The sequence below is a fragment of the Mesoplodon bidens genome (assembly GCF_964165515.1).
Source record: "Mesoplodon bidens genome assembly, chromosome: 1".
Taxonomy (NCBI): Eukaryota; Metazoa; Chordata; class Mammalia; order Artiodactyla; family Ziphiidae; genus Mesoplodon; species Mesoplodon bidens.
The window spans coordinates 208,533,451-208,546,565 of record NC_138176.1 but is presented as its reverse complement, the minus strand read 5'-3'; the positions used below and the strand labels follow the sequence as shown (position 1 = coordinate 208,546,565).

The 13,115-nt window shown below is 31.8% G+C and overlaps 1 protein-coding gene across 3 annotated transcripts in view; it reads right to left on the bottom strand.

Moving 5' to 3' along the window:
* Window positions 1-162: 162 nt before the first annotated feature.
* Window positions 163-13,115, bottom strand: part of SMARCAD1 (SNF2 related chromatin remodeling ATPase with DExD box 1) — a 71,768-nt gene continuing 58,815 nt past the window's right edge. For all 3 annotated transcript variants that reach the window (XM_081227981.1, XM_081227980.1, XM_081227982.1), the window contains exons 12-24: window positions 11,579-11,678; window positions 10,784-10,843; window positions 10,602-10,677; window positions 9,724-9,859; window positions 9,048-9,185; window positions 7,778-7,873; window positions 7,567-7,684; window positions 7,245-7,366; window positions 6,021-6,209; window positions 5,343-5,461; window positions 4,255-4,437; window positions 3,014-3,123; window positions 163-1,512 (exon numbers count right to left, since the gene is read on the bottom strand). In XM_081227981.1, the coding sequence (XP_081084107.1) occupies window positions 1,451-1,512; window positions 3,014-3,123; window positions 4,255-4,437; window positions 5,343-5,461; window positions 6,021-6,209; window positions 7,245-7,366; window positions 7,567-7,684; window positions 7,778-7,873; window positions 9,048-9,185; window positions 9,724-9,859; window positions 10,602-10,677; window positions 10,784-10,843; window positions 11,579-11,678 (1,509 nt within the window). In that variant the 3' untranslated portion in view covers window positions 163-1,450. The remainder of the gene's footprint in view (window positions 1,513-3,013; window positions 3,124-4,254; window positions 4,438-5,342; window positions 5,462-6,020; window positions 6,210-7,244; window positions 7,367-7,566; window positions 7,685-7,777; window positions 7,874-9,047; window positions 9,186-9,723; window positions 9,860-10,601; window positions 10,678-10,783; window positions 10,844-11,578; window positions 11,679-13,115) is intronic.

The following is a 13,115-nucleotide window of genomic DNA, read 5'->3' as shown; positions in this document are numbered from 1 at the left end:
CAAGATTGGCTAAGTCTACTGACTCATCAGCTTTCAGAGTCTACAGTATCTGAAGAATCAATGTAAGAGCTTCATTAACCTTCTAAGTCGAGGATTATATTACCTTAAAAACTTAGGAACTCAGGAGGTCTTGAAAGTATAATCTCCAATAATTAACAGATCTTTGATTTATAAATAAGTTTATTTATAATAATATTTACATAATAAAACAAAACACATGAAACTCACAAGTTATACAAAGAAACTGATGTATAATAAAACAGCAATATAGACTGACAGGCAAAAATTTAAAGAAAGACTTAATAAAGAGTTAAATATCAACTAGACAACTTTACCTCTTCTAAATTTCACTTTGTCACCCACACTGATTTGGAATTGAACAATGGCTCTCTCTTTAGGAGGTCCCATACTGGAAATTCTGCAAACTGCTAAGTTATATTTTGATAAGAATTTAAAGTTAATGACCTATTTCCATGCAGTACCTAATGCTGCCTTGAAATGAAGTCATATTCAGTCTGCTTTGAGGTGAAACAGCCTGTTAATCTGTTCTGCCAGGCTAGAAAAATGTCACCAATATTTTGCTGATGTGCGGAGATGTGGCAGGAATAAACTACTATTTAGAGAGTAAAGAGAACTGGAGCAGAAATGACTGGGCAACAGTTTCAAGAGAAGCAAAAGCCAGGAGAGGGAAATCAATGAAAACATGCACAAGAATAGGCAGAGTAATAAGCACAGTTAGTGCAGTTGGCAAGTGAACAGAAGGAATTGATTCATGGAGCAAGATAAGGGCTTCTTTAGTTACTATTCACTGGAAAACAACTTAGTGCCTAGCCAAACAAATCTGTTTTAACAGAAGTACTTGGGAGGACCTGGGGGTGTTAGTATATGGAATGCCACCTTTAAATTCAGGTTGAGTTCTTGTTGACAGTGGTGAACATCTGTTTCAAATAGCAATAAAATGAAAGCTATATAATCTATACAGCTGCATTCTTTAACATAATAAAAAAGAACTTCAAATGAGACGAGCAAAAACAAGACGTAAGCATTGTCAAATAAGGCACATGTAAAAATCTACACATATTATCCAGTGAAAGACAATATATATATATATTTGGAGGTAGAAATAATTACAAAAATACTGACATTTCTAAAGCATTAGCGTATTTGTTACAAACAATCACCAACTAATCCCCATTCAGAAAACTGTTTTGTAAAATGATTATTTAACATCTTCAAGACTACGTATCTGTGGCTTTTTTTTGAAATTTCACATGTGAGCATCTGGAGAATTCAGTTAGTGGCAAAAAAGTTGTCCATACTATGAGAAATGTAATATGGAAATTATAAAAAGTTATAAATGTTCATAAACCCCATGGTCATCATAATGTAAATGTCCTTGAGTGCACCAAGTTGGTATTTCGTCATCAGTTAGGAATTAACAATTCTTATTTCACAGGCCCATTGATGTTTTTAGTAATGTGGCTATATCTGCTGGCATACTCCCTTCGTCACCTGCAGGTCAGAAACTGGTGTTAAAATTCTGATAAACGTATTTTATGAAACGTATTTCTTCTCTCTAATTTTCTCTACTTTTGGTGAATTCTTAATAATCTTTCAAGGCCCAGTTTGATTCAGTGTCACTCCCTGTTAAAAATATTCCCGAATTCCTACATATGTTAGGGCAACTTCCTCTGTGCTTGTGTTCACATTGCCAGCACAGCAGTCTACAGCTTCTGTTTTTGATTTGACAGAGATATGCAGATATAGTTTGGATCATATCCTATTCATACAGCACATAGTACTTACTCCTCAGGTTCACTAAATAAAAACATTTACCAAAAAATTCAATGCAAGATGTAAAAGAGAATAAAAGAAGATATACAAAAAAAAAATTTTTTTTATGTAACAATCTGAATAGTGAAAATAAAGACAAAACTCCCAAATCCAACCAAACAGAAATCATTTCATCTACACTTATTTTCAGTCCAAAGATAAAATCATTGTTTAAAAAAATTTTTTTTTTCAATTAAACAAGACCCCAGTATCTAGACACTTATCCAGGTGTCTCTCTCTCGCTCTCTCTCTGTGTCACCACAGAGACCCCAGTTACAGTCTAAACTTAAGAGACTACTTTTATCTACTCTTCTCCTTTCAGTAAAAAACACGATTAGGAACAAAAACTACTGAATAACTCTCAGGGAATTCATTGAAATGCTTGCCTCTAAGCTCGTCCATAGATTTGAAAATAGCCCATGAAATCTAAACTTAACATCAAACAAAAAAAGCAAGACGCAGAAACAACTAGTCATTCACTTAAAAAAAAACAAACCCTAATGTGTCATGTTTCTGGGGAAGCTGGGTGATAGGGTGAGAAGGAGGCTTTTGTTTGCCCTTTAATATCTTAGGAATTTTGAACTATGTGAATGTATTATATATATATATATATATATATATATATAAATATATATAAAATTTAAACTTTTAAAACTTTAAAAATTATTCTCTTGAAAAAGATGGAGGAAATGGAGAGGATTCTCTTATTTGACAATTGTTTCTAGTACCCAACTGCTCTTTAATCTGAAATTATTCAATTTTTGAATAAATGCATTTTATTGCACTCTAGTGAAATGAGTATTTGGCTAGTCAAAATGAAATAAATATAAATGTGAGAGTTCTTAATAACTTAATATTATGCCATGTACTTTAAATCTTTGGATTCATAAATATTACTTAGTAAGTAAATCATAAAACTGTAGATAGACCCAATTTTAATTTATTTTTGGGATATTTTGAGGTCAGAGACAGAATTTTTCAATATCAAAGTGTTTGTATCAGTTCTGGCAAAATGATCTTAGTTATTGTAGTACTTTTGAAATAAGTATGCTTATCTTCTCCCACGTTATCCCTAAACTGCACGCCAAGTTAAGGACTCAAATCATCTTTATTATCCCCTTGCTACTGCTAAGTTGATGCCTTTTCATATAAATAAAGTTTATGCTGACAAATAACTTACCTTCATCTACTGTGGTCATATCTTGTTCTAGTTTCAATTTCTGTTGATTAATTTTTAGCATGGATTCTTCGATTGTCCCTTGACCTATTAATTTTATAACTAGTACTTCTCTAAGGAAAATACAAGATACGTCCATTGGTTACATAATATATAATTACTTAATATATATAAACGACATTAACTCACCTTAGAATGCAATAAGAATAATTTGAAAATTGTTTAACAAATACATCCATAAATTTAAATTCTTTCATTCAAACTACTTGAGATTGACATTTTCTGAGCACGTCACTTTTAAACATCCTCTCCTATTGATTCAAGAGATGAGAAAAAGATATCTGTACTTTAAAATTACTGGTAGAACTGTATTACAACAAACAGTTCTGGGTTGAGGTAGGGTATTCTATTTTTAAAAAGAACATGCTTTGCTTATCAGGTTCCAAGAAATAATTTAGTACATAAAGTAAGGAAGTGTAGTAAAGTATAAAGATTATATGGGAGGTTTTAGTTCCACCTTTAAGTACTGATAAATATTTGGTTCATAAATGAACTTACCAATGTCTTTTGGAAATACAGTAAAATACTCCACAAAGAAAACACTGATTGTCTGCTGTTTACATGTGAGAATAGAGCTGAATTATAGGTATTTTCACCTCTTTATGTCCTGTGACCAATGTCTAATTTAACCTTCACCTAAAATATCTACAGCTCACATAATCTATTTCCTATGAGGTAACAAGGTAGTAATCGTATGCACATTATCCAGTCTATCTGGCTCTTACATGGTGTGACAAGCAAGTTACTAATTAGTAATTACTAATTACTAATCTTTTTCAAAGGGGCTGGACCACTGGTAATACTTAGTTTTCATTTGCTGCATAACTACTTGGACTGGGGGTGGGAGGTGGTTTCCTTTTATCTATTTTTTATTGTTTTGGCCATGCCACATGGCTTGTGGGATCCTAGTTGCCTGACCAGGGCTGAACCTGCACCCTTGGCAGTGAAAGCACCTAGTCCTAACCACTGGACTGCCAGGGAATTCCCTGTTTTAATTACTAGAATATGAATAGATTACATGGTGGAGTTCATATTCAACACTGGTTGGTATAAAATACAGCAGAAGCCATGCTTTGCTGAAAATATAAAAACTAAGGCAGGACATCTGACAGATCATATTCTAATATTCTATACAAATTAAACTGGCATTTGATTACAAATAAATTTCAACTGCAAACACTTACTTAGTCTGGCCTACTCTATGGCATCTATCTTCTGCTTGTTTGTCATTGTAAGGATTACAGTCAATATCGTGAAGTATAACAACATTTGCTGAAGTCAGGTTTATTCCTAGGCCACCAGCTTTTGTTGACAGCAGAAACACAAAGATATCCATATCGGTATTAAACTCGTCAATTAGATGAATCCTATAAGACAAATATATTAGGTTAAATCTCACAAAAAGGTATATAATTAAAACTGAAAACAATCACTTCACATGGAAAATAAACGTGAAGATGTAAATACATGCTCTTGGTATTCTAGTTATTTTTCCTGTAGCTATTTTATTGAAAAGACCTATCCAATTCACCAACTTCTTTTCTATACCATTTATCTCCCTACTAACTCTAACTTTTAACTATTCAGATTTGATTAATTGCTAAAGGACTGTTTTGTCCTTTGTTTAATGACTTCTGGCTTTTCTAAATTCTGCACATGGCTTTTCAATCTTTAACCTTCTCCAAGTCTGCCAGCTGTGACTCATAGACAATATACCCGATGAACTAAGAATCTCAAAATCAGACTATAATGATGTATTCTCTTTTAGCAAGACTTCTTTCCTTACTCTAATGCAGGAAAAAAAAATTTACTCTGGCTGATAAAAAAAAATAAACCAAAGATACGATGCAGTTTAAACACACTAGAAAAAGCATTCCAACTAAGACAATTTTTTAAACTTTGGGAATTAAAAAAGAAAACAAACAAACAAAAAACCAAACTCAAACTTACTCAATTACCCTTAAAATATGAAAAGCCCAAGATTTTAAGATAACCTTGGTTTAAAGATAAAGTGTTTTAGACTTAAAATGATTTTTAAAGAGAAAACACTGACATATATATAATTCTAGTAGTTGTTTCAAAATATATTTGTATAGGATTCAGACCAAAAATTAAATTTTCTTCATCTTAAGTTAATGAATGATTTAAAGCAACCAAACGTAAGACTCAAAGCAATATAATTCCATCAAATGCCCTAGACATTTAAAATTCTAACATTTACTCTTATTTGAGGGTAAGGTGGAGAGATTTTCTGAAATTAAAGTATACCAACCTTTCAGAAATCTGAGTCTTTCCATCTAGTCTGAGGTACCTATGCTGATGATGTTTTAAGAGAACCTCTAAAATATCCAGCATCATGGTAAATTGGCTAAATAATACAACTCTATCACCCTGTGGAAATACATATATTAATTAGACACATAAAAAATAAAATTATAAGTATCTAATGAAAAACTGCTTAATAATAATAAAGTAATCATAGCTAAGGTAAGTTTCTTAGATTACATATAAGTAAATTATCTTCTAAACTTTGACCTAAAATTGATTTTTAAGACTAATTAATGGGAACAGCTACTAAAAGTACTACTTAGATTGTGATCTTACAAATCTATTTCACATATAAATTGTAGTATTAATTTATTTTACATAGTATCAATATCTTCAAGATATTAATTTTGAAGCAATTATATAGATTGTCACCTATGAAATAATGACAATTAAAATTATTTTTAAAAAATCAATATAGATATATTCTACTAACTTCTGTTAGGTGGAAGAGTAATCAGGAAAATATATGCCCAAATATATCCAAAAAATGCTCAAACACCAGTTTCTAGAAGAATGTAGAACAAAGGCTAAAGCTACAAGAAAGTCAAATCATGCCAGAACTGTTTCAAAGAAGTTGAACTAACTGGGGAAACATATAAGGAACAGTATTCTTCTTTAGTACCTTCTGTTTCAATTCAGACAAGATGCAGCCTAAAACTCGAAATTTTCCAGAATCTAAAATCAAGTCCATGTCTAACTGGAAGTTATTAATGTGTCGATACTGTTTACAAAGTACATGTAATTCAAAGTCTGTCATAACTTCCATATCTTCAAAGATCAGGTCAGGGTTAGCCTCACAATGTGTAGGTTCCTCAAAACAAAACAAAACAATATATACTTCAAAATGAAGATAATTTATAATATGATTAGAACAACCTAATAAAATTGTTTACATCTGATAAAATATCTAAATCATAAAATATTTTAGTGCAACAGATTTACCAAAGGAAATTAATATTCATTTTTTTAGGTACAATAAAGAGGAGAAGTTCATATTGTTTTAGAGACAACACACTGATAAATTTACAGATGAAATGTCTACAATTTGGTCCAAAATGATCCTGGAGAGGATTCTAGGTGAAACAAGAGAGAGCAGTGTCATTCCAGATGATAACTGTAGAAAATGGGTGAAGGTTTCATATGCGTAGAAGATTTCATTATACAATTCTCTCTACTTTTACATGTCTGACATTTTCCATAAATATAAAAAATTTTAAAAAGGCAAATGGTTGCTCTAAACACAATGATCTGCAAGGAGAAATAGGGGTAGGTTAAGGGAGAATGAGGCAAAAATAGAGAGTTACAGCTAAAACTGTAGACAAAATAAAGAAGAAATAAAATGAAGAAAATAAATGGAGAAAAATGTCTCATAATCCAGGACATATAATCTGATGAATCTTTTTGGTGAAAAATAAATAAAAGAAGTGCATTATGGAAGTCCAGACCAGGAGTTGGCAAACTTTTTCTGTAAATATTTTAGGCTCTGTAGGCAAAATAATCTGTTTTGCAACTACTCCACTCTGCCCTCGTACTGAGAAAGCAGTCACAGAAAACAAAGAAACAAAAGGGTGTGGCTGTGTTAGAACAAAACTTTATTTGTAGAAATAGCTATTGTCATATTTGGTCCTAAGGCCATAGCTGGCTGACTGTTGATGTAGACTGTCAGTCCTTCTTGGCTCTTATGTCCCCTAAATTATTTTGAACTCTGTGTTAAAAATGTTTTTCTTAAATTCGTGGTTAATTAATATGCTTACTAGGTTCAATGGTCTGATTTTTAGACTATCAATGAACCTAATGTTTACTAGTGTTAATAAAGCTTAGTGTTAGCATAATACAAAATCCTTACCTTTAGCATAAGCTGAGACATTTCCTTGAGTTTTTCAGCTGTGTAATATTGGCGATGTAATAAAGGATGATTGGCCATTTTTCTCAACTGCATCATGACATTGCACATTTCTGTGTTTTTTTCTGTGACACATTAAAAACAACAACAAGCTGATAGCTGTTTGTTGAAATACATCTCAATGCAAACAAAAGGTTTTAAAACTATTTCTTCAAATTCCAACTGATTTTAAAAAATAAGCAAATCCCACTATCATAGGACTAAATAAAATGCAGCCCTAGTACAGAATTATTTTTCATATAAAATTGTGAAAATCAGGTTATACCCATGTTATTGATAGATTTTTTCAATCTGTTGAAAAGACCCAAATAGAGTTGCTCCTGCTTCTCTGACATTGCACACAACTCAATTCGATCTTTCTTGGGGGGTAGCTGCTTGAGAACCTGGGAAAGGAAAACAGTTGAAGCAGATCATTCAAATAAAGAAAACAGATTTTAAGAAAACAATCAGAATAAAAATATGCAGATAAGAGTTACCTCTTCTTTTACTCTTCTGAGAATAAACGGTTTTATAATTTGCTTTGCATGTGCTATTCTCTCCTTTTCATATATAGTTTGCTCATCTGCTGGTTTCTAAGTAAAATAAGAACATGACCTTTTAAATTATTCATTTAAATGATCACAATAACAGTATTACACAACATGAAAATCTCCCTCACTACAATCTGAGTTATTTCCCATAGAAACTCAATTCATTCTAGATGGACTTGAATTCTGGGCTGTAATGTATTTCTTAAAGCTCCACATGTATTTTGAGGTTTTGTGACATGTAATTGTGTACTCTGCAGAGGTAATGAAATTGAACTGCACTAGGATGGTGTTCAGAAGTAATTAACTGGTAAGTCATCACTGATTACATAGATAACTCTCTTGAAAAAATATGTGTGTGTTTAAGATAGTTTGGGTGGAGGGGAAGAGAGAGATAAGTAGAAAACTTGTATTTATTTGTGGAAAATGGTCCCAAAAGAAAGCTAGTGCAGGTCTACAGAAATGGGACGGTTCCTAGTCAAAACCTGTTAATTTTGGAGAAGAGGAATGTTATTCTAAGAAATCCTCCACATCCTATGATCTGCTAGGCCATCAAGTGGGATGGAATACATTAGTGAAAGTTAGAAAGGCAGTCAGTTTGCAGTAGAAGATTATCACAGAAAATTCTCGCAGAATACATGTGATTTGGGTGTGTCAAGAATCTATATTACCATTGCTGTACTGGAAAATGGAAGTTCTTGAAAACTACACTCTTACTTTTTCTAAGCAATAGGGAAAAAATAACCAGATTTTCTTTGAAATAGGATTTCTTTCTTGTGACTTTTAGAAATTGTTACTTTTTAATTTATGGAGTTTTAATTCAAAACATATTTCCCAGTATAGGAATTTTCTGGATATTCTACTTTTGTCCAGTTTTATAGTTTACCTATTAAAAAATGCTAATTTACCTAATTTTAATAAAGAAGATGATAGCTCACATATATATCTGAGCTACCCACTAATTTAAAATTGTCATTCTTCAGAAAATTAGGGTATTAAAAACCAAAACTTTTAGACAATGATTATAGAAGCCACCAATTTATTTCCTACTGTATTCTGGCTGACTTCCCAACTCATCCGAACATAGGGATATCAACTACTTAAACTTATTTCATAGCACATATGCTACATGAAAACAAGAAAAAGAGACAAAATAGAAAAATGGTCCAGGTAAAACGCAAAGTAAGCTGGTTGAGAAAAAATATGAATTTATGCTTACTGTCTTAGAAGAAAACATTCTTCGTATTTCACTGGTGCTACTACTGAACATGTGAGGCATAACAAAATTCAACAGCGACATGAGTTCTAACAGGTTATTCTGCACAGGTGTCCCGGTGAGCAGCAAACGGTTATTTGCCTGTGAACAAAGGTAAATTTTAGATTAGTATTTTTTATTTTTTTAAAGATCCACATCCTTCTTGTTTTTTCCCTCAGTGAGGGAGAAAAAAATTAAAACCATTATTAGTAATGTAACATTGTCATAAAAGATAAGTAATTTAGAAAAATTATATATTGTACTTTAAGATAGAATGTGTAAAACTAAGTCTCATTTTATTAAGTAGGTAACTTGTGTTCCCACATTACTTTTTGATGAGGCAATGGAAGAAGACAGATTATACCTGATATTCATAAAGTTTGTCCTATAGAACAAAGGTTGGCAAATTGAAGATCATGAGCTAAGAATGGTTTTTACATTTTAAAAGCGTTGTTTAAAAAAAAAGAAAAAGCAAAGAACAAGTGACAGAAGCTGAATGGCCCACAAAGCATGAAATATTTACTTACCTGGTCCTTTACAGAAAAAGACTGCTGGTCCCTGATATAAAATACTATATATATTAAAATACATAATCTGAAATTTTATCATAATTGGACAAATTCACAGAACACTCTCTTACATTAATTGTCATAAGGTGCTGGTAGCGGATGGAGCCCATATTCTTCAGCATATGGCCCTCATCAAAAATTGCATAATTCAATTTCAGCCGACGAAACAGACTACGATCATCAGAACTGCTGATTGCACAATTATACCTGTTGCCAAAGAAAAAACAATCTCTAAGATCATACCTTTAAGAGCATGGACTCGTGAGATTTAATGTTTTGACAAATTATTTTTATGTATATATTTCTAATAGCCAGTAGCTAAAAGATAACACTAGACACAGTTGATACTCAAATAAATATTGATGTACTTATATCCAAAATTACTGATGTACATGTAACCAAGTTACAAAAGCTGCAATATGCAGTTAAAAGACAATTCATATGTTATAATGTAATTAGACAACTTCTACACATCTAGGAAGAGGCCAATTTGGGTACAGTTTATATGTAACCTGCAATTATTACACGCTTTATGAACTGTTATATTTTACGAGGCAGTAGAAAGAAGAACATGAAGCTAAGACATTTCTGTTAAGAACATAACACCATTTTATTAAACTAGTAGAGTGAAACCAAGAAATAACAGTTAACAGCAACTAGCAAGACTATATATGAAAATGGAGTCCATTTTATTAAGAAAAGATGAATTTTGGATGAATTCTTTTAATCATGACCTCCTATAGAATTAACAAAAGACTGCTATCATGGTATTATACACCAAACTGAAAAATGCCTGAATCTTCAACATAACTCATTCTATTGCTTTTGTTGCAGAGTTCTTAGCATAAACTATCCTTTATTTTACTACTAATATTTTTTAAACATTTTTTAAAAATTTAGGTGGATGTACAAAATTATTTTTCCAAAAAAATTTTTTCTCAATACTTACGTGGTCACGATTACATTGTATTCTTCGTATCTACTATGAATGTTATATCTAATCTGTTTACGTTCTTCTTGAGAACCTAGAATTTAAAAATGACACACACACACTGATTGTATTTATTGTACTTTACTGTATGCTAAGATTTTAAAGAAGTCTCCAAAGTTAAAAGCATGACATATTCTTACCATAGTAACAGAGCACCTTTAAAGTGGGACACCATAAATTAACTTCCCTTAGCCAGTTATCTATGAAACAAAAGAGATATTACTTGCACCTGCTACAACAGGTAGACGTGTGCACTGAAATGAACACTGAAGTCTGAGAAGTTCTACCCAGAAATTATTTTTATAAAATAATAGAAGATAATTTTTAAAAATCACAGACTCTTCACAATTTTACTCTTGATGATGAAAATGACTTGGAGATTTTGAGGTGGCATCAAAATGAAGAGCAGAGGGCCAACCATTATATTTATAGGTGATTACTGATTTCCAATTTAAAGAGGATTTTTTTTTTTTTTTGGTACATTCATACATGCATTCTCTTACTCTAGTCTACATTCAATCAACTGAGAAAGAATGAAAGAGTAATTTGAGTGGGGATGAACTGCATACATTCTTTCTTAATAAATGTTTAATTATAAATTCAAAAGTGTTTCTCTTAAATTACTCATTAAAACAACTTAAAAGTATTATGAAAACAAATGATCTTTTCAAATGGTACATGATCTATAATAATTTATAGATAATCTATATAATAAGCTGAATAACTGACTTATATTAGAGTTATTTTCTCTAAAAAGACTTCCAGTATAATCAAACACACATATGCAAAGGGGTGAAAAGTGTAAGGAAACCAAAGAAATGAATATTCACCTTCACAAACTAAGAAATCTCACACACACACACACACACACGATTTTTCTTCCCCTTGTATAAAATACTACTGAGTCAAGTAAAGTTGTCCACAGTATTACAAACCTATAGTTGATGCTGGAACAACAATCAAATGAGGACCTTTATTACCCTCCTGATAGAGGTACGCTAGGAATGCAATCGCTTGAATAGTTTTTCCCAGGCCCTAAAATGAAAAGTTTAAAAGACAATATACTAAATTTAAAAACAAACAAAAAACCCAAATAAATATTGGGAAAATGAAAGGAAAAAGAATATTTCTGGTTTTATTTATTTATGATTCCCCATGCAACTCTATGAGAATTTCTACTATATTCTTAGTTCTCAGTAACACATAAAACAGATCATAATCTCCAAGTGATACTATAACTTAGTTAAGAGTAGGAATGTATTTTAACTGCTAGTTAATACATAATACACATTGATATGGAAGACCTCTGCTTGCATATAAAGGATATAATTTTGGTAACTGTTAATATAAAGCAACTATTTAATACATACTGGCTGGATGGAGAATGAGGTTCCAATGACTAACTGGAGCGGAACACATACCTATCCTATTACCCAGCAATTTTACTCCTAAAAATATATTCAAGAGATATGAGAGCATATGTCCACAAAAAAACTTGGGTAAGAATATCGATGCAGTTTTACTATAATAGCCACGCACTGGAAATAATCTAAATTGCCATCAACAGGAGAACGGATAAACAAATTGTAGCATATTTATACTATGAACTACCACAAGCCAATAAAAAAAAATAAAAACCAAACTACTGATACATGTAAGAAGACGATGAATCTTAGTAACTTTATTATGCACCAAATGAACCAGAAACAAACAGTATATACTGTATGGATCTATTTACATAAAGTTCAAAATCAGAAAAAAATTATTCTGTAGTCATAGGTGTCAGAATAGTAGTGGTGGTAATGACTGAAAAGGAGCATAAGGGAACTTTCTGGGATGATGGAAATGTTTATATCAGAGACAGTCAGATGGGTGTACATATATGTAAAAAGTCACTAAGCTGAAGATTTGTGCATTTTAGTTCAAGTAAATTATACATCAATAAAGTATTGCATTAAAAAAAAAAAGGCTCCTGAGGAAGTGTAGCTCCTTAGGAGAGCTAAACATTGCCAACTGTTAGTAAGTGAATTGCCTCCAACCCCAAACATGTTGAAGCCCTAACTCCCAATGTTGGGGTTTATTTGGAGATAGAGCCTCTAAAGAGATAAGTAAAGTTAAATAGGGTCACAAGGGTAGGGACCCAACTTCTATCATAAAAGAAGAGATGGATGTATCTAGAGAAAAAGCCATGTGAGGACACAGCAAGGTGTCCATCTGCAAACCAAACAGAGTAGCCTCAAGAGAAACCAAACCTGCCAACACCTTGATTTTAGACTTCCAGCCTCCAGAACTGTGAGAAATAAATTTCTGTTGTTTAAGCCACACTGTCTTTAGTATTTTGTTAGGGATGCCCTAGCAGACACTACCTTATCATAAATATTGTACTTTACAGGTTACAAAAACAGTTTCACATAATATACCTCATTTGATACCAAATATAATCTTATGATACAGGAATTACCTATGTTTTAT